This window comes from Aquarana catesbeiana, linkage group LG06 (assembly GCF_042186555.1).
Source record: "Aquarana catesbeiana isolate 2022-GZ linkage group LG06, ASM4218655v1, whole genome shotgun sequence".
Classification (NCBI taxonomy): Eukaryota; Metazoa; Chordata; class Amphibia; order Anura; family Ranidae; genus Aquarana; species Aquarana catesbeiana.
In genome coordinates, this window is record NC_133329.1 from 409,774,611 (window position 1) to 409,796,350 (window position 21,740).

At 45.5% G+C, this 21,740-nt stretch overlaps 1 protein-coding gene across 1 annotated transcript in view; it reads right to left on the bottom strand.

Annotated features, from left to right (window-relative positions):
- Positions 1-1,089: 1,089 nt before the first annotated feature.
- SEMA5B (semaphorin 5B) overlaps positions 1,090-21,740 on the bottom strand; it is a 221,771-nt gene continuing 201,120 nt past the window's right edge. Inside the window, exons 17-20 of the mRNA XM_073635242.1 lie at positions 17,240-17,389; positions 15,858-15,902; positions 14,217-14,422; positions 1,090-7,928 (exon numbers count right to left, since the gene is read on the bottom strand). Of these exons, the coding sequence (XP_073491343.1) occupies positions 7,773-7,928; positions 14,217-14,422; positions 15,858-15,902; positions 17,240-17,389 (557 nt within the window). The 3' untranslated portion in view covers positions 1,090-7,772. The remainder of the gene's footprint in view (positions 7,929-14,216; positions 14,423-15,857; positions 15,903-17,239; positions 17,390-21,740) is intronic.

Below are 21,740 nucleotides of genomic sequence, written 5' to 3' on the forward strand. Positions count from 1 at the left end.
TGCACACGAGGAGATGATGATGGATTGGTGAGGGGTCATATATGTGATATAAGGCACCCAGGACATGGAGACACAGATCAATACAGACATCTGGGCACAACATTCAAAAATATTCCCCCCCCATTAACTCATCGTTATCAATAAACATCCAATCACTGCAGGAGTTCATTTTGTCTTTTGGAATATAAATTTTGTGTCATGAGACTGACCCCCAGAAGTCCGACCTTCTACATACACATGTATGCTGCCCCGCCCCCCCTCCACTGCCACATCCATATATACAGTGCCTTGAAAAAGTATTCATACCCCTTGAAATTCTCCACATCTTGTCATGTTACAACCAAAAAACGTAAATGTATTTATTGGGATTTTATGTGATAGACCAACACAAAGTGGCACATAATTGTGAAGTGGAAGGAAAATGATAAATGATACAAATAAATATGTGAAAAGTATGGGGGGGGGGGGGGCATTTGTATGGCGTCCCCCCGGAGTCAATACTTTGTAGAACCTCCTTTCTCTACAAGTCTTCCATCTTCCCATCAACTCTGACCAGCTTCCCTGTCCCTGCTGAAGAAAAGCATCCCCACCACATGATGCTGCCACCACCATGTTTCACAGTGGGGATGGTGTGTTCAGGGTGATGTGCAGTGTTAGTTTTCCCCACACATAGCGTTTTGCTTTTAGGCCAAAAAGTTGAATTTTGGTCACATCTGACCAGATCACCTTCTTCCACATGTTTGCTGTGTCCTCCACATGGCTTCTCACAAACTACAAACAGGACTTCTTATGACTTTCTTTCACCAATGTCTTTCTTCTTGTCACTCTTCCATAAAGGGCAGATTTGTGGAGAACACGACTAATAGTTGTCCTGTGGACAGATTCTCCCACCTGAGCTGTGGATCTCTGCAGCTCCTCCAGAGTTACCATGGACCTCTTGGCTCTTCTCTGATGAATGCTCTCCTTGCCCGGCCGGTCAGTTTAGGTGGACGGCCATGTCTTGGTAGGTTTGCAGTTGTGCCATACTCTTTCCATTTTCCAATGATGGATTGAACAGAGCTCCGTGAGATGTTCAAAGCTTGGGAGATGTTTTTATAACCTAACCCTGCTTTATACTTCTCCACAACTTTATCCCTGACCTGTCTGGTGTGTTCCTTGGCCTTCATGATGCTGTTTGTTCACTAAGGTTCTCTAACAAACCTCTGAGGGCTTCGCAGAACAGCTGTATTTATACTGAGATTAAATGACACACAGGTGGACTCTTTTTACTAATTAGGTGACATCTGAAGGCAATTGGTTCCTCTAGATTTTATTTAGCGGTATCAGAGTAAAGGGGGCTGAATACAAATGCCCCCCCACACTTTTCACATATTTATTTGTATCATTTATCATTTTCCGTCCACTTCACAATTATGTGACACTTTGTGTTGGTCTATCACATAAAATCCCAATAAAATACACTTACATTTTTGGTTGTAACATGACAAAATGTGGGAAATTTCAAGGGGTATGAATACTTTTTCAAGGCAATGTATGAGGCCCCCCCCGCTTCCACATACATATATATGACCCCCCCCCCCCCCCCCGCTCACTTCAGCACACACATGTATGATTGCCCCCCACTTCCACATTAAGGTTTAGGTGTCACATTAAGGGGGTTGGGGGGATATATATATATACAATTCATTACTTTGTATTCTATTGTAATTAAAGTGTATAAAAACCCCCAAGAACAAAAATGTCATTTATTCCATTTTACCAATCTTCAGATGTTGTGGCTGCATTCGTTTTCTTTTTTTTTTCAGGCTTTTCCTTTATGTTGGTGATATATATATATATAGATATATGTGTGTGTATTTATTTTTTTTATTTCAATTTCTTTCTAATTCATAGTTCACATTTTCATAGACATTTCATATCTCACAATTCAATTTCTTTTAAATACAATTTGTTTCAATTTGAAATAAAAAAATGAAATGAATGTACATTATCTGAAAATGTAGAACAAAATGTAATCTATATATATATAAAGCATGTTTATATAAGTTAATTTAATTATTTCAAATTGAAACAAATTGCAATTTAATGAAATTGAATTGTGAAATATAAAATTGTCATTGTAAATTTCAACTATTAATTAGTAAAAAAATGTAAATAAAAATATTATAATGTAATTTTTAGGGTTTTTTCCTTTATTTTTCAATTGGTGATCCTGCCAATAACACACTTCCTGTCCTATGGGGACAAAGCTTCCCTATACTGTATCTCTAGGTCTATAGAGGAACAGCATTGTCCCCACCCTAAGGCTGTGTTCTTAATGTGGACTACAGAACACCTCCCCTCTCCTCCTCTCCATCACATGGAGATTTCAGTTCAGTGCACAGAAGGTTACAAGGACTCAATTTCTGGCAGGATCAACAGGAATTTTTTTTTTTTTTGAGTAGTAGAAAAACAAAGAAAAACCACAGATGCAGCCGCCATGTGTAAGGACGGGGGATCTGCGATGTATGACATTTGTGTAGTTGGATTTTGATATCTTTGAGGAACACATAAGAGGCTCTGCTTAGATACAATTTTCTGCCTTTACAAATCCATTTGGTCTGGGCAAAAATTGGGATATAATAAGAGAAATCGTCCACAATCACTGAAGGAATAAAAAAAAAAAGGAACTCCTATGATTGAATTGTAACATGTATGGGGCTGGCAGACAGGGGGCCAGCAGGGGGCAGTGTTGTAGAACTTGGAGTTGGAGGGGGAGGAGTTATTGAACTCATTGTAACATATTTCAGGCAAGTTGTTACAAATTAGAGAAGATAAAAAAGACTCCCATCCAGTATAAAGTCCCTGGGCATGGTGGGTAATTGTTCCCTCGCCTGATTGGTTAGAACGGGAGCTCCGACAGGCCGAATCTCTCCCCATAATCTGATATTTTAGAGGGTTTTAATATATTAATACATCTGAAGGCATCCCGGCGGTCTCTGTGAATGACATTTTCCCGGGGCGGGGGAGGTCTCCGGGCCGGTTTTGTATTGCAGATCCGATGGCGACGGTCTGGAAGAAGCCGGTGGACTCTCCCCGCCGCGCATCAAATGGAAACGCGAAGATGGAAAGTGAAGGTTCGGCGAGGCTGGAAAATTTAATTTGAATGCGAGCGATTTTCTGGACTTCGTGCATAAAATGAATTTGTCAGAGTCAGGCGTCGTTTGTATTCCGCACGGCGTGCGCGGATGTCTGCGGTTACGGCTGTTACCTCCGACAGCCCCGGCACATTATACCGTTTCCTGCGCTCCTTAATTCTGATTACTGGAGCCGAGAACCACAGAGATGAAAAGGGAAGGTGGTGGGTTCACCTTCAGAAGAACTAGAAGTCTAAGCAGGTCCTTCCTATCTATAGCGTATGGCCCCGCCCATGTGCCGCTTAATGGAGGCAGACAAAGGGGGTGGGGGGGCACTGCAGGGTTTCCGAAAGTTTGGCATCCCCAGCATCTCTGATTTACAGAAGGCAACGGCCAATGTCTGGTGGGGTTGGGAGGATGGGCAGCCATTCTAGGCTAGAGACATGTTACTGGTAAAAGACAACTGAGAACCTTAGCCTACAAATCAGTGCCAGTCCTGGGCAGTGCTAGGGATGCCAATGTCTATTTCTGCACCCATTCTAAGCAGTGCTAGGGATACTGACTTACATCTCAGTGCCAGCCCTGAGCAGTGCCCGGGATGCCAACTTACATCCTATCCAATCAGCACAAGTCCAAAACAGTGCAAAGCATGCCAACTTACATCTCAGTGCCAGTCCCGAGCAGTGCTAAGGATGCCAACTTACATCTCAGTGCCAGTCCCGAGCAGTGCTAAGGATGCCAACTTACATCTCAGTGCCAGTCCCGAGCAGTGCTAAGGATGCCAACTTACATCTCAGTGCCAGTCCCGAGCAGTGCTAAGGATGCCAACTTACATCTCAGTGCCAGTCCCCAGCAGTGCTAAGGATGCTAACTTACATCTCAGTGCCAGTCCCGAGCAGTGCTAAGGATGCCAACTTACATCTCAGTGCCAGTCCCGAGCAGTGCTAAGGAGGCCAACTTACATCTCAGTGCCAGTCCCGAGCAGTGCTAAGGAGGCCAACTTACATCTCAGTGCCAGTCCCGAGTAGTGCTAAGGATGCCAACTTACATCTCAGTGCCAGTCCCGAGCAGTGCTAAGGATGCCAACTTACATCTCAGTGCCAGTCCCAAGCAGTGCTAAGGATGCCAACTTACATCTCAGTGCCAGTCCCGAGCAATGCTAAGGATGCCAACTTACATCTCAGTGCCAGTCCTGAGCAGTGCTAAGGATGCCAAGGTTTATTTCTGTGCCAGTTCTAAGCAGTGCTAAGAATGCCAAGGTTTATTTCTGTGCCAGTTCTAAGCAGTGCTAGGGATACTGACTTACATCTCAGTGCCAGTCATAAACAGTGCAGGGGATGCAGACTTTTATCTCAATGCCAGGAATGCCAACTTGCATCCTATCCAATCAGCACAAGTCCTGAGTGTTAGGGATGCCAACTTACATCTTAGTGCCAGTCCAAAGCAGTGCTAGAGATGCCAACTTACATCTCGGTGCCAGTCCAAAGCAGTGCTAGGGATGCCAACTAACATCTCACTGCTAGTCCAAAGCAGTGCTGGGGGTGCCAACTTACATCTCAGTGCCAGTCTAAAGCAGTGCTGGGGATGCCAACTTGCATCTTAGTTTCAGTTGTGATAGGAGCTAAGGATGCCAACTTTGATCTCATGCCAGTCCCGAGCACTTCTAAGGATGTATCTTTTATATGTAAATACTGAATTGAGCTCTTTGTGATGATAGTGTTAATGGATGATGATAGTGATTATGGTTGGGAGGGTAGCACTGTAGGAATGATTTCTGTGAATAATTATATCCAATCCATTACGTATCGGTTACAGACACCCATCCATGTTCATGCATGTTCTCACGCAACCCCATGCTGGAGAAAAGAAGAACCCCTAAAAATCCCATCCAGTCGCTCTACATTTCCCCTGATAATGAGGAGGCCGGGGGTACCCAAAAGAAAGACATAATGGTCACCTAATCGGATGTTGCCCACATGATGGGAAGCAACTTTATTAAACACATTCCTATCTGTACAGAGAAGTCAGGGGGCACCCCGATTCCTCCCTGCGCCCCCACTGAAGAGACAACCCTACCACTTCCTCCCTGCCCCCACTAAAGGGACAAAACTACCACCCACCTCAATGACACCTGTGTTGAGCGTTGGCCAAAATTCAACCTCTGACAGACGTGTTCTAGTGATAATGGGGGAGCTGCCTCGTTATTGCGGGCATACGCTGTGCGTTATTAGCTGGTCATGCTGCAGGTTGAAGGAAATCCTATTCCAGAGCCAACTACACTTCTGCTCACAGACTGATCAGGGTAAACTGTTTTGATATCAAACACCTTCATATGGTCCTACAGCTCTATATAACCCTAAATCCCCCACCCCCCCTCCCTCCGCGTCCGACCTTAAATAAGAAATAAAGGAGGCACTGAATGGATTTAAACTGCAATCGCTTAAAATAAGGCGCAGAACGTTTCTCTAAAAACCATCGCTGGGCAATCTTCTCTCTTAAAGATCTCCAAATGTCCACCAAGCTTGGTGGTTCTCATGGGTCTTCAAGAGCTGGAAGAGCACCATTGTAGGTGGTTCTCATTGTTCTTCAAGAGCTGGAGGACCACCATGGTTTGTGTTTCCCATGGTTCTTCAAGAGCTGGAGGACCACCATGGTTAGTGGTTCTCATGGTTCTTCAAGAGCTGGAGGACCACCATGGTTGGTGTTTCTCCAAGAGCTAGAGGACTTCCATGGTTGGTGGTTCTCCAAAACCTGGAGGACCACCATGGTTTGTGATTCTCGTGGTTCTTCAAGAGCTGGAGGACCGCCATGGTTGGTAGTTCTCATGGTTCTTAAAGAGCTGGAGGACCACCAAGCTTGATGGAGCTTGAGGTTCTTCAAGAGATGGAGGATTGCCGGAACGCCATCAAAAACCAGGACCCACCTGCAGCAAAATGAAGAACATTTCATTTGCTTTGCTGCAGATTTTTTGCCCCTAATTTCCCCTTTCCAAAAACCATTTCTAAACATCTAAAGTCCACAAATTCTGCATTCACATCAGACAAAACTCTACACAATCTAACACCACCTCTCTCAACTACCCAATGACTGAAAGAAAAAAAAAAAACCCACCCCAACCTTACAGAACTGGAAAATCTGCTGTTTTTTGGAATCCAATCCCAAACGACCGGCCTCGGATTTCATCCATTGCTGTAGCGCAGGTTTTCCGATCGCCGTGAAGTCATAAACTCCTTCTTACCAAGATTTTGGGTCAGACATACAGTGTGGAAGACAAGATGCTTGTGACATTCTTTGCCTTTGTTATTTTTTTTTTATATATATTTATAAAAAAAAAAAAAAAAAAGAAAAATTATCTAAAAATAAAAAATAACAACAACATTCGTCATTCTAGTAAACATGAAAAGAAAAAAAAAAGGAAAAAAATCGGCTTGGACAAAACCAAGAGCAAAAAAAAAAAACATCCAATGGTGAGCAAGTCTTTTGTACAATCAGAACGAGTTATTACATCAGAGCGTGCGACCGATCCAGAAGGCTGGCCCTCTTCATCGCTGCTTCTTGAAACGGTTGGCCGGCACGCCACGGACAACACCTGCTCCCGGGGGTTCAAGACCGCTCCATGCAAGCACTCAACGTGCCGGTGCGTCCTTCAGTTTATTTTTAATTTTTTTTCCATAAAACCCTGATATTAAAAAAAAAAGTTACGTTAGCAATTGACAGAGGACGAAGGCCAGTGCCGATGAGGAACATAACTTGAATGTAAAAATTTCCCAGGTCAGAATTCCAACCGTGCGGCCCAACCGAGCCCCGTGGGGCCGGCCGAAGATCGTCTTTTTTTTTTTTTTGCCATGCCGGGAGCAGGAGGCCGTGTTAATGGAGCTAGTACTTAACCCTAATATTAAAATCCCGAGACGGTGTTAGAGGCTGTATGGAAGAGTCTCTACATGTTAATCCGTTACCCTCCCTATTCCATCGACATGCGCACCACATGTCTTTTTCCAAAAGTTTTTTTTTTTTTGTGTGTTTTTGTTTTTATGTCCGCCTCGTTTTTTGTATTTTTTTCATCAGTAGAACGATGGGGGGGGGTTGTTGTAGACAGGTTGCTGAGGCTGTTGGTCGGTTCCGCGAGTCGTCAGAAGTACTGTCAGGATCGGAGCCTCGCTGTCACGCCGAGCGGGAAGCCGGTAATGCAAGCAATGAAGCCATTCAGTGTAACACATCCTTGTTTTTTTGTTTGTTTTTCCTCCGCTTACAAGAAAAATCACTCAAACGTGAACGCGTCAAACGATTCCACAAATCGCCAAAAAAAAAAAAAAATCAATCTACACGTTCCGATGGGGTTTTTTTCTTTTTTTTTTTTACGCAGAGGCAGCTTGCTCGCTTTTCAAGTATCCAGAGACCTCGGAATTTACTCCTCACCCGGCCGTGTACTTAGAGAGGGGTGGTGGTGGTGGTGGTGGGGAAGGCGTTCCTCCAGCGCGGCGGCATCCGCGCCAAAGTTTGGATCAGCAGGTCCGGTCTGAGAGCTTTGCCCCGACTCATTCGGTTGGTGGAAGGATCTGGGCCGTTGGTTTATGGAGCGTGAGACGTGGGGTAAGAGAGATGGAGCCTCAGCGAGAAGTTGGGGTTTTTTTTCCGTCGGGGTGGGGAAACCAAACCTCAGCTGTTGGTGAAAGTCCTACCCGGGGAGGAATCGGGTCGGAAGTCGTATTTGCTCAGCGTGCTGGGATAGTACGTCGTGGTGTAGACGTTGGTTTGCTGCAGCGGGTAAAAGTTGGTTCGGTCGTCTGGAAGCAAATTGTTCTTATTGAGAGTCTGTAAAAAAAAAAAAAAAAGATAAAACGAATTTAGGAAAAACATATTTCATCGGCACCTCCCTTCCCCATCCATTGTCAGCGCCATAAACCGCCTTTTTTCACATTTCACGGCTCGCGATAAACCTTCCCTGCCGCCGTTTATGACAATTGTTTTTTCCCTTTGTTGCCGGAGGGATAAAATAATTGTTATACATATCGGATGTTTCATTAGAGGAATAAACATTCTCGGCGGGATTGGCGGACGGCGTAAACGCTACAAATTAATAACCCTTCTGGGGCCGTTTATCAAATCTTGTCGGCTTTTGGAAGGATGAGCTATTCATTAAACATAGATGAATCACCGCACTCGCCTTCGCTTTTTACTCGAATCTTCGGCAGATTATGGCTCTATACATCAAAGCCGGCGTATATATACGGTATATGCGACCCATCAGGTTTTTTTGTAGCCTCCCGCGTGATTCATGGTATTGAATGACAATGGCAAAGCAAAAAAAAATGATTTGAATTGCTCACCGACTGGTAAAAAACGATAAACAACAAATACAACAAAAACAACAAATACGTTTGAAAATCTTTTGAGCGTGATAAAAGCCGACGTGATTAGCGCGGTGATAGTTTGATCCCGGAGGGTAATCTGGCCGCCGCTCAGGGAGTCGGGGAAGAATTTCCTCTCCATTCAAGGCGGCGTGGAAACGAGATTAATCACAATTTTCTTTTCCCGGCTCCCGGAGCAAAAACGCGCATGAAAACGATACAATTTCACGCACTTCACATCTCTCTTTTTTCAAACTAATGACTAACTAACGGCGTAATTAGAGACAGAAACTGGGCAGTAGAACGCAGCTGAATTTTTTTTTTTTCCCGCCGTTGCGCGGGAGAAAGGCACATTTTTCTTGCGATGGTATTTTAATTATGGATTTCAGACGCCCTCCTGCGTGAAGAGCTGGTTGGCTCCTGATCAATAGGTGCTATTTTCGGCCCGCCGGTGTGATGAATGGGCCCCCGGACACCTCCCTGACACCGTGTGTATTCTCCCCGTCTTGGTGGATCCACATGACTAATGTACCGACGCTTCTTATTTACTCAGCTTTAGGAACAATCGAATTTAGAGACTTTGGATTTAAATTGGAAATTATTCTCATTCTCAGGACATCCAGATATCCCCCCTGCTGAACGAGTCTCCATCACCCCAAGGAGAGGCGTAACTAGAACCTTCAGGGCCCCAGTGCAGGAAATCATGAGGGAAGCAGTGGTCCTCAACCTCAGTCCTCAAGTAGCCCCAACGGGCCATGTTTTCAGGTTTTCCTTTACTTTGCACAGCTGCTTTATCAATGACATGGTATTGATAAGAGCTATGTTATCTAAGGGAAGTCCCCAAAACATGACCCGTTGGGAGTACTTGAGGACTAAGGTTGAGAACCACTGCTTTAAAGCACTTTCAGCAGAGGTTGGTTTTTTTTTAAACCTCACAGAGTACGCAGAAACACAGCAGCCAATCCCAGTCCCCCACGTCACTACCCAGAAGGGACAAAAGGCCGGTTAGTCGCCAAGGGCCGGCGGTAAAGTTACCTGCTCTCCAGCTCCACTGACACATCTCCAGGACCGGAGTCCCCGTTATTAAGTGGGTCACCTCTGTCAGCTACAAGCAACAGGTCACAGTCACTACAATGGCATTAGTCACATGGTGACATGACAATGGCACTTATATATTAATGGCGATGGTTATGTGCGCAATCCCTCCTTATTGTATTCAGCTCATCAGACGGATGCCAGGGACACATTTGGACGCCAATATCTGCAATCTGGTAAGATCTTCAGGGGGAATAGTCTTTTTACTCGTCTTCCTATATAGAAGGCACCCGATGGGTTGACCAAAAGCATCAACCATCGCCAAGAACCAATAGTTCGACCTAAAATTACCTGGCACAGCCAAGGGCTGAAGGACACCACTGATGACTCCTAAAAACCCAACCATTCCAGATATGACATTTCACTTCTACAGAGGAGCACCCAGCCCCAGAACTTCTTCTGGAAATTATAATAAAGCTATAAAACTTGCAAGAGATTTTCAGTATTAGTTCTAGCCCTAAGGTAAGGACAACCCAACAAAACCAATTTCGTAAATTTATATTTTGTCGATAATTTATGTCATCCTGTAATAACCAAAATTTATTATGAATGTACCCGGAAAAGAAACTATCCTCAGAATCTGATTTTTTTTTTTTTTTTACTTTTCTACATTTTTACATATTTGACCAATTCACCTCCCTCTAATTTGATTTGCAAATTTTGCAAATTTCCATTGCAAATTTTACCAGAGAAAACTTCAGCAGGACATTAATCAATGATTTAGCCAATTATAGAAAGAGATCTATAATGTTTTCTAGAGTTTCTTGTCATCAAGGGTGTTCAGTGTGATAAGTAAATTACTTTATGGGGAGTGTCTTGGCCCAGGTCTAGTCAGGAATGGGCACAAAAGACTCCCCGTATATGGGTTAGCCTGGCACCGTCTGGTGATGAGCAGCACACAGACAGGGAGGGGTGAGGCAGACGAGGTGAACCCCGATGACCACATGCAACCATGCACACTGAATAAACTGGAGTAGATACAGTGGGGCGGGGTGTTAGGAGGCCCCTCCCCCTCTCCCCTACCATCCTGGTCCTGCATACTTGTCCCTATATGGAATTTGTCCAGTATATCTTAGACCATTGCACATAGTTTCAGTGACCATCGCTACCTTCCAGTATGGAGCGCCAAACCCGCACCTTGTATGACCATGTCATTGGTGGTACTGTGACCTGGGCATGAGCCTCCCTCTCACATTCATACCTATGGAGGACATGTGGCTCCTGTGTTCTCATTTATGTCTAAGACCTTCACGAAGCCCACTCGGTCATGGTGATGCTGACACCCACCATCCAAGTACCTGCCAAAGGCTCCATTGCTATCCGTTCCTGCTGTAATCCATCTCAGTGGAGGGTTGCCGGAGACACATTTCTCCCTAAATTACGTGAAGTGAAAGGATGAGGGCGCCAAAGCAGTTATAATTTACATGTGTCACAATGAGAATGTATTCATATACAGGTTACGGTGAGAAGGAACTAATGGAATTAAGAAGCCCTCCAAACCAATCGGTTTGGAGGGCCTCTAGGACTTGACTGTGCTACACACTGATTCAGAAGGAGGGCTTTTTGATTTCTTCTTTCCCTGCTCAATATAACCTGTATGGTTATACAGTCTTGTTGGGTCCCAAGTCCTACTCCATAGAAGCCATGATTTCCATACACTGCAATGAGGTTGGCCAAAAAGCCTGGAAGACCTCTCCTCAACTGGAAGGACCTCTCTTCGGAAGAGAGGTCCTCCCCAAGTACTTGGTGGACTGGCTTCGGGCTGGTCCCTAAGGAGTGGGGTCCACCTGGCTTTGGCCTAGAAAACACACCACAGACTGGGATTGTATTGGAAAAAGCCTTGTATTACTCACTTCAAGATATGGACTCAAAAAGCATCCTCTATTCATCTGAGACACATTGACTTTATGATGGTGGATTACACAAGTGGACACTTGTGGAGAAAAAAAATGTTTTTTGGAAATTGAGGACTATATGGAGAAAGTTTTCGATTGGGATCGTTATTGTTGAGATTTTTGGATCTTACCACTTTTTACACTATATTATTTAAATCCTCTGTTGCGTTGTTTTTTTGTTGTCACCTACAGGGTATCTCACAAAAGTAAGTACACCCCTCACATTTTTGTAAATCTTTTCTTTTATCTTTTCATGTGACAACACTGAAGAAATGACACTTTGCTATAATGTAAAGTAGTGAGTGTACAGCTTGTATAACAGTGTAAATTTGCTGTCCCCTCAAAATAACTCAACACACAGCCATTAATGTCTAAACCGCTGGCAACAAAAGTCAGTACACCCCTAAGTGAAATTGATCAAACTGGGCCCAAAGTGTCAATATTTTGTGTGGCCACCATTATTTTCCAGCACTGCCTTAACCCTCTTGGGCATGGAGGTCACCAGAGCTTCACAGGTTGCCACTGGAGTCCTCTTCCCCTCCTCCATGATGACATCACGGAGCTGGTGGATGTTAGAGATCTTGCGCTCCTCCACCTTCTGTTTGAGGATGTCCCACAGATGATCAATAGGGTTTAGGTCTGGAGACATGCTTGGCCAGTCCATCACCTTTACCCTCAGCTTCTTTAGTAAGGCAGTGGTCATCTTGGAGGTGTGTTTGGGATCGTTATCATGTTGGAATACTGCCCTGCAGTCCAGTCTCTGAAGGGAGGGGATCATGCTCTGCTTCAGTATGTCACAGTACATGTTGGCATTCATGGTTCCCTCAATGATCTGTAGCCCCCCAGTGCCGGCAGCACTCATGCACCCCCAGACCATGACACTCCCACCACCATGCTTGACTGTAGACAAGACACACTTGTCTTTGTCCTCCTCACCTGGTTGCCGCCACACACGCTTGTCACCATCTGAACCAAATAAGTTTATCTTGGTCCCATCAGAACACAGGACATGGTTCCAGTAATCCATGTCCTTAGTCTGCTTGTCTTCAGAGAACTGTTTGTGGGCTTTCTTGTGCATCATCTTTAGAAGAGGCTTCCTTCTGGGATGACAGCCATGCAGACCAATTTGATGCAGTGTGCGGCGTATGGTCTGAGCACTGACAGGCTGACCCCCAACCCCTACAACCTCTGCAGCAATGCTGGCAGCACTCATACGTCTATTTCCCAAAGACAACCTCTGGATATGACGCTGAGCACGTGACCTCAACTTCTTTGGTGGACCATGGCGAGGCCTGTTCTGAGTGGAACCTGTCCTGTTATACCGCTGTATGGTCTTGGCCACCATGCTGCAGCTCCGTTTCAGGGTCTTGGCAATCTTCTTATAGCCTAGGCCATCTTTATGTAGAGCAACAATTCTTTTTTTCAGAGTTCTTGGCCATGAGGTGCCATGTTGAACTTCCAGTGACCAGTATGAGAGAGTGAAAGCGATAACACCAAATTTAACACACCTGCTCCCCATTCACACCTGAGACCTTGTAACACTAACGAGTCACATGACACCGGGGAGGGAAAATGGCTAATTGGGGCCCATTTTGGACATTTTCACTTAGGGGTGTACTGACTTTTGTTGCCAGCGGTTTAGACATTAATGGCTGTGTGTTGAGTTATTTTGAGAGGACAGCAAATTTACACTGTTATACAAGCTGTACACTCACTACTTTACATTGTAGACAAGTGTCATTTCTTCAGTGTTGTCACATGAAAAGATAGAAGAAAAGATTTACAAAAATGTGAGGGGTGTACTTACTTTTGTGAGATACTGTATGTTAAAGGGATCCAAGCAAAATGTACAGCCCGTGGAAAGTCACCTCCATAGCTGTTCAGAGTTGAAAAAAAGAATTTTTTTTTCAGAAATAGAAACAACGTATCTTTCCTCTTTCCCTGTACTGCCGTCTATGGTGGTCAGAGAGCTCCCCGGGGTATCGGCAGTTCTGAACAGACGGAGCCCCTCGCTGCCTCTTTCAGAATTCACAGCAAACGCCGCGTGACGCCCCCCCCCCCGAGCCGTTCGATGTTTCTAAAGCAGCTTCTTAAACAAGGAGACTTTATAAAAATAAATCAAAGGATGCGGATCAATACCCCTAACAGGAAGTGGCCGGGCTGATTTATCTCCGTGGCAGGTGAGGAAAAACTGAACATCAATTCTTGTCAACTAACCCGAGAAATAAGCAGAGCGGACGGCGCTGACCGGCGAGGATAGTCACTGCCTAACGCCCAGGAGAATTCTGGAGAAGATTAGGAACTGATCCCCACCCCCCATCCTACAATAACCCGCAACGCACATCATGCAGCCTCAGTAGAGCGAGGTCTTGGCTCCGATTCATTAATGGTGTTTGAAAAGACACTTGCGGCATGCCACAATGACATACGATATCACTGGTTGAGAGACCACTTTAGCACTCCATAAGTGAAGCTGCAGCTTAATCAATCGGGTTCCTTATACATTACATAATCAATAATACGAGACTGACCTCACTGCCACACAGTGCAGCCCACAGCAACCTCGGGAAATCGGGGAAGGTTTTGCACCCAGATCCAAAATGACAGACCATAGACTGAAAACGCCTGACATCATATATGTGAATGAGATGTATGAGTGGAGAAGACTTTATGATATTTTGGGAGATCTAGACTGTCCCCCCCCCACCCCCTGCCCATGTAGCGCCCCTCCCATGAACCCCCCTCATATGCCCACCACCTACCTTAAACTCCATAGGAGTGTATTTCTCATTCTTGGGCGTGGAGCTGCCCTTGTAGTGGAGGTGGTTGGGGGTAGCCGGATGGATGACGGTCGACTCCTGCGACTGCCTCTGACAACGCTGGCAATAGACGTAGATGACAAACGTCAGCAGGCTGGAGCCAAAGAAGCACGAGACGCCGGTGGCGATCAGATGGATGAGGCTGAACCCTGCACAGAGACAAGATGGTGGTGACCAGGAGGGTCGTGTCTACAGGACCTGGGGGAGTACAGCACTGCGGTATATGTCAGAGATATATAAATGTATAATAATAATAGTGTGTGACTGTGGGGGGAGGGGACATTAGAGTGTAAGCTCTTCTGGTACAGAGACTGATGTGACTGTGGGGGGAGGGGACATTAGAGTGTAAGCTCCTCTGTACAGAGACTGAAGTGACTGTGGGGGGAGGGGACATTAGAGTGTAAGCTCCTCTGTACAGAGACTGATGTGACTGTGGGGGGAGTGGACATTAGAGTGTAAGCTCCTCTGGTACAGAGACTGATGTGACTGGCTCAGTGACCTCTGTACAGCACTGTGGTATATGTCAGAGCTATATAAATGTATAATAATAATAATAATAATAGTGTGTGACTGTGGGGGAGGGGACATTAGAGTGTAAGCTCCTCTGGTACAGAGACTGATGTGACTGTGGGGGAGGGGACATTAGAGTGTAAGCTCCTCTGGTACAGAGACTGATATGACTGTGGGGGAGGGGACATTAGAGTGTAAGCTCCTCTGTATAGAGACTGATGTGACTGTGGGGGAGGGGACATTAGAGTGTAAGCTCCTCTGGTACAGAGACAGATGTGACTGTGGGGGAGGGGACATTAGAGTGTAAGCTCCCCTGGTACAGAGACTGATGTGACTGTGGGGGAGGGGACATTAGAGTGTAAGCTCCTCTGGTACAGAGACTGATATGACTGTGGGGGAGGGGACATTAGAGTGTAAGCTCCTCTGTATAGAGACTGATGTGACTGTGGGGGAGGGGACATTAGAGTGTAAGCTCCTCTGGTACAGAGACAGATGTGACTGGCTCAGTGATCTCTGTACAGCACCGCGGTATATGTCAGAGCTATATAAATGTATAATAATAATGTGTGACTGTTGGCAGGACATTAGAGTGTAAGCTCCTCTGGTACAGAGACTGATGTGACCGGCTCAGTGTTCTCTGTACAGCACTGCGGTATATGTCAGAGCTATACAAATGTATAATAATAATAATAGTGTGTGACTGTGGGGGAGGGGACATTAAACAATATAGTCCATGCTTGTCTGGGAAAAGCCTGCATGAGAGGCCCCTGGCTTTGCTGCTTCTCTCAGCTGAGATCACAGCAGAGTGAGCCAACAGCACCCTGCAGAACAGCACCACCTGGTGGAGAAGCTCCTCTGGTGCAGAGACTGATGTGATTGGCTCAGTGATCTCTGTACAGCACTGCGGTATATGTCAGAGCTATATAAATGTATAATAATAATAGTGTGTGACTGTGGGGGGAGGGGACATTAGAGTGTAAGCTCCTCTGGTGCAGAGACAGTGTTCAGATGATGTTATTGGTCATCATTCTAGTGTATATGAAGACAATCGGATGAATGACGGGCTCTCTTTACCTGCACATTCTTTGTTCTCATCAATGCTGGAGGCCGGCAGAATCACTGGAAAAGAAAAGTGAATGTCAAGAAGGGGGAGGGGCAGAAAATTCTGGTTTGCAGCAATTCAATCAGCGCTGCCACTGTGTGGAAGTTGTGATCATCTCTGACAGCCTCGTATTTCATTCTCCTAGTCTTAGGGGTCTATTTTGTGGAGCTCATTTTATTAGGAATTTAAAATGCTAGATTTAACCACTTAAGGACCGGGCCTATTTTTTACACTTGGTGTTTACAAGTTAAATTCATTTTTTTTTGCTAGAAAATTACTTAGAACCCCCAAACATTATATATATATTTTTTCTTTCAGACACCCTAGAGAATAAAATGGCGGCCGTTGCAATACTTCATGTCACACCGTATGTGCGCAGCGGTCTTAAAAACGCAATTTTTTTGGGAAAAAATACACTTTTTTGAATTAAAAAATAAGACAACAGTAAAAGTTAGCCCAATTTTTTTTATATTGTGAAAGATAATGTTACGCCAAGTAAATTGATACCCAACATGTCATGGTTCAAAATTGCGCCCGCTCCTGGAATGGCGACAAACTTTGACACTTAAAAATTTCCTGAGGCGACATTTAAACATTTCTACAGGTTACCAGCTTTGAGTTACAGAGGAGGTCTTTTGCTAGAATTATTGCTCTCGCTCTACCGATCGCGGCGATACCTCACATGTGTGGTTTGAACACTGTTTACATATGCGGGTGCGACTTACGTATTCTTACGCTTCTGCGCGCGAGCTCGGCGGTACGGGGCACTTAAACTTTTTTATTTTTTTTTTTTCCTTTTTATTTTTACACTGTCCCTTTAAAAAAAAAATTGGATCACTTTTATTCCTATTACAAGGAATGTAAACATCCCTGGTAATAGAAAAAAAGCATGACAGGTCCTCTTTAATGTGAGATCTGGGGGTGGGGGGTCAAAAAGACCTCGGATCTCATATTTACCCTTTAAAGCAATTAAAGAATAAAAAAAAAAAAAAAAAAAAAAAAGGTCCCTTTAAAGCCGTTGGGCGGAAGTGACGTTTGACGTCGCTCCTGTCATCCAATGGCATAGAGTTGAGTGTTGGGCCATCATTCCCTCACTCGACTTCCTGCCCATCAGGGCAAAGGACCAGATCGTCTCCGCCGCCTAGCGATGGATCCGGTAAGCGGCAGAACGTGGGGGGGGGGGCAACTCTCCCGAGTAAAGTGATCTTGCAGCGAATCCGCCGCTGAGACCACTTTCATCCTGAAGCGGACCGCCCACCGTTGAAGAAAACACCGGGGTTATGGCAGCAGATTTTGTCAAAGTCACAAACATTCATGGTCTTTAGAAAGCGGCGGCTCTGTGTATACGTCATACCTGGGATCTCATTGTAGATACACTCCCTGTACTGCGTACTGTTCCCCACACACTGCGTGGGCCCAGGGTTGTGCATGTCGCAGTAGCGATGGCGGTATTGCGTCCCGTCTTCGTGACACATGCTCCATTCTGACCACTCCGCCCAGCCACCTGCAAGAGAAGAGCCGCTACAGCATAAGGGAGCAACACGGCCTTTGTAGACCAGCAACAGCCAATCAGATTCTAGCTGCCTCTGCCGAATGCAGGGTACAGCATGACAGCCGACAGCTGATTGGTGAATACAGGCGACACCCACCGATTTACAATTCCTCTATTTTTAAGTAGACATGTGAAGAACAGAAAAATCCATTTAGTTTCGGAGAGATTCGTTAGGTTACCAATTGATTCGTTGATTTCGGAATTCATTTAGTTTTGTTTAATTTATTAATTTTCTAACGAATTCCACATTTCTGGAACGATTTGAATTTGGATTGAACAAAAAATGATTCAAATGAATCTATACCTGTGTGAAGAATAGCTGGTTGTTAAGGAGCGGGCCGGGAAGCCGGCAGCCGCGCCCTTAACAACCGATCAGCTGTCAGCGGGCTTCCCTGATGACTCATCAGCTGTCAGCGGGCTTCCCTGATGACTCAGCTGTCAGCTGGCTTCCACGATGACTCATCAGCTGTCAGCAGGCTTCCCTGATGACTCATCAGCTGTCAGTGGGCTTCCCCGATGACTCATCAGCTGTCAGCGGGCTTCCCCGATGACTCATCAGCTGTCAGCGGGCTTCCCTGATGACTCATCAGCTGTCAGCGGGCTTCCCCGATGACTCATCAGCTGTCAGCGGGCTTCCCCGATGACTCATCAGCTGTCAGCGGGCTTCCCTGATGACTCATCAGCTGTCAGCAGGCTTCCACGATGACTCATTAGCTGTCAGCGGGCTTCCCCCGATGACAGATGAATGTAAAGAAAAGAATGCTGGAAATAAAAAATGAAAAAAAAAACCAGCATGAGGTCCCCCTCCCCAATCCATACCATTTGTGTCTGGTATGGATTTTTAGGGAAACCTCATGCCAAAATTTTAAAAAGAAATGTCATGAAGTCTCCCCCAAATCCATACCAGACCCTTATCCAAGCATGCAGGCCAGGAAAGGGGGGGGGCGATCAAGCGCTCCCCCCTCTAGAGCCATACAAGGCCACTTGCCCTCAAAATGGGGGGGGGGTGCTTTGTGGTGGGGGGTGGGGGCATGTTGATAGGGAAAAGGGCCTCTTCCCCACAACCCTGGCCCGGTGGTTATGGGAGTGCCGGGGGGGGTGGCTTATCAGAATCTTTAAGACCTCTCCAACAAGAGGGCCCCCAGATCCCGCCCCCCCATGTGAATGAGTGTGGGGTACATGGTACCCCTACTCATTTACCAAAAATAGTTTTAGCAAGTCCTTTATCAAAAAATGAATGTCCCCAGAAGGAGATCCAAAGTCCATCATGATGCCCGCCACTACCGCCGACCCCGAAAGTAAAAAAAAAAAAAAGCTCTGCACCCGACGAGGGATCCCACCGACTGACAGCTCTGCTGCCTGACAGTGGAGCCACTCAATAACATAACCACTTGACCCCGCCCCCTTGTAACATCATCGACCAAAGAAAAAAAGCTCACCCCCCCTTTCCTGGCCCACTGGGCTGCATGCTCAGAGAAGGGCCTGGTATGGATGGGGGGGGACCCTGCGCTGTTTTTAGTCAGAATTTTTCATTGGCGACATTCTTTAGTTTACATTTCAGCTCTCGGTGGGGAAGCCCGCTGACAGCTGATGAGTCATTGGTTGTTAAAGCGGAACTCCACTCAAAAGTGGAACGTCTGCTTATCCGTCTCCCCCCCCCCTCCTGTGCCACATTTGGCACCTTTCAGGGGGGAGGGGGGGGGGAACGAGTACCTGTTTTTGACAGGTACCGTTCCCCACTTTGGGAAGTTCGGCACCACTCCTCCTTCCTCTGCCACTGGGCCAATTAGAAAGCACAGCGCGCTTCGCCCATGTGCAGTAGGGAACCGGCTGTGAAACCAAAAGGCTCCACCGCCGGGATCCCTTACCAGGAATGGCAGCAGCTGCACCCGACAGCCGAACTAAAGATCGAGTGTGGTCCCGACATCGCGGGCTCCCTGGACAGGTAAGTGTCCTTATGTTAAAAGTCAGCAGGTGCCGTTATTTGTATCTACTGACTTTTTTTGTGGGAGGGGCTGAACCTCCTTTGTAAGGATGTGGCGGCCAGCTTCCCGGCCCGCTCCTTAAAGCGGAACTCCACCCAAAAGTGGAACTTCGGCTGATCTGCTTCCCCCCCCCCCCCTCCGGTGCCACATTCGGCACCTTTCGGGGTGGGGGGGGGGAGCGGGTACCTGTTTTTGACAGGTACCCTTCCCCCCACTTCCATCAGACCGCGCCGGTGACTTTTAATTTTTGGAAGGGTGGGTGGAACTCCGCTTTAACAACGGAATTCTTCACACAGAATTCTAATTGGTCGATCATTTTTTGACCGATCTGCATTAGAAATGTTCCAAAAATGTGAAATTCGTTTGAAAATAAATATACAAAACAAAATTCGTCACTATTTCATTCAGATATTCGGATTCATCTGAATCTCAGAATAACCAAAAATTCATCCGAATTTATATTCGGAAAGAAACGAATTGCACGTCTTTTTTTAAGAATTCATACAAACATGACAGCCGATTGGTGAATACAGGCGACACCCACTGATTGACATTGATCCTCTCTTTAACTACGTGCCGACCAGCCGCCGCAGTTATACTGCGGCAGGTCGGCACGGCTGCGCAAATCGCCGTCATTGTATGTCGCCTATAGACCGCTGGGCCGATGGGCGTGGCCGCCATTCGCGATGTCCGCCGGCCACCTGCAATCACTCCACGGAGAGCCAGAACGGGGATCCGTCAGTGTAAACAAACAGATCCCCGTTCTGTCAGGGGAGTGGAGAGAGATCTGCTGTTCCTAGAGATCAGGAACAGCGATCTCTCTCCTCCTCCAGTCAGTCCCCTCCCCCCTCCACAGTTAAAATACACCTCCTTAGGGAACATTTAACCCCTTGATCGCCCCCTAGTGTTAACCCCTTCCCTGCCAGTTAAATTATACAGTAATAAGTGCATTTTTATACCACTGATTGCTGTATTAATGTCATCATTGGTCCCAAAAAAAGTGTCAGAAGTGTCCAATCTGTCCGCCGCAATGTCGCAGTCCTGCTAAAAATCACTGATCACCGCCATTACTAGCAAAAAAAAAAAAAATTATAATAAAAATGCCATAAATCTATCCCCTATTTTGTAGACGCTATAACTTTTGCGCAAACCAATAAATTTACGCTTGCTGCGTTTTTTTTTTTTTTTTTTACCAAAAATATGTAGAAGAATACGTATCGGCCTAAACTGATGAAGACGTTTTTATTTTTTTACATTTTTTTTTGAGGATATGTATTATTTTTATTTTTTTTTTCAATACTCTTTATTACAAATTTTTCTTACATATTAATTTACATATTTTTTTATTTTGTTGGGGGGATATGTATTATTATTATTTTATTTTTTTTAACAGTTTATTTTATTGTAAATTTTTTATGTATTATAGCAAAAAGTTAAAAAAAAAAATATTTTTTTTTTCAAAATTGTCTTTTTTTTTTTTGTTTATAGCACAAAAAATAAAAACCGCAGAGGTGATCAAACACCACCAAAAGAAAGCTCTATTTGTGGGGAAAAAAAATGGCACAAATTTTGTTTGTGTACGACGTCGCACGACCGCGCAATTGTCAGTTAAAGCAACGCAGTGCCGTATCGCAAAAAATGGCCTGGTCAGGAAGTAGGTAAATCCTTCCGGTCTGCAGGCGGTTAAATAAATTGATACAATGTTGATACAATGTGTCCCTCATAGAATATACAATGTATCTTGTGTTTGGTTCTATGAGATGAATTCTTCTCACACCTTCCAGAGATTCCTGAAAATAATTCATGCTCTGGGACTTATTAGTCTGTTTAGGAATGGCGGGAGTCGCAGATATCGGGGGCGTCGGCGTCACGTCTGCGACATCATTGGTTATTCAAGAAAGCGCCCCAAAGTCCCGGCGTCTCAAACAAACCTTCCCTTTCCACCCCCCCTGGGGAAGTGTCACAGCGAGGTCCTTAACGTCCCAAATTCAATTACCATAACTCGGCGCGCGGCGAGAATTCCCCCGCCGCATGTCGCGGGAATCATTTAACTAGACGACTTATAAAATATGTATTTATTACAAATTTGTCAAGTAAATAAAAAAGAAATCACAGGAAATAAATGTCAGCTGGCGGATGGTGCAGGCTGTTCTTACAAGTGGTGATTACAAGTCTGTTCTACATAATTCCTCTGACATCGATCAAAAGGAAACCGCGCGTTCGCAGGGCGTCCGCGATGCCTCCCCCCCCCCACCTCTTTTCTGCGGTTTGATAAGCAGGATTAGATTGCACAGATCTTTTATCAAAGCCTCGGCTCC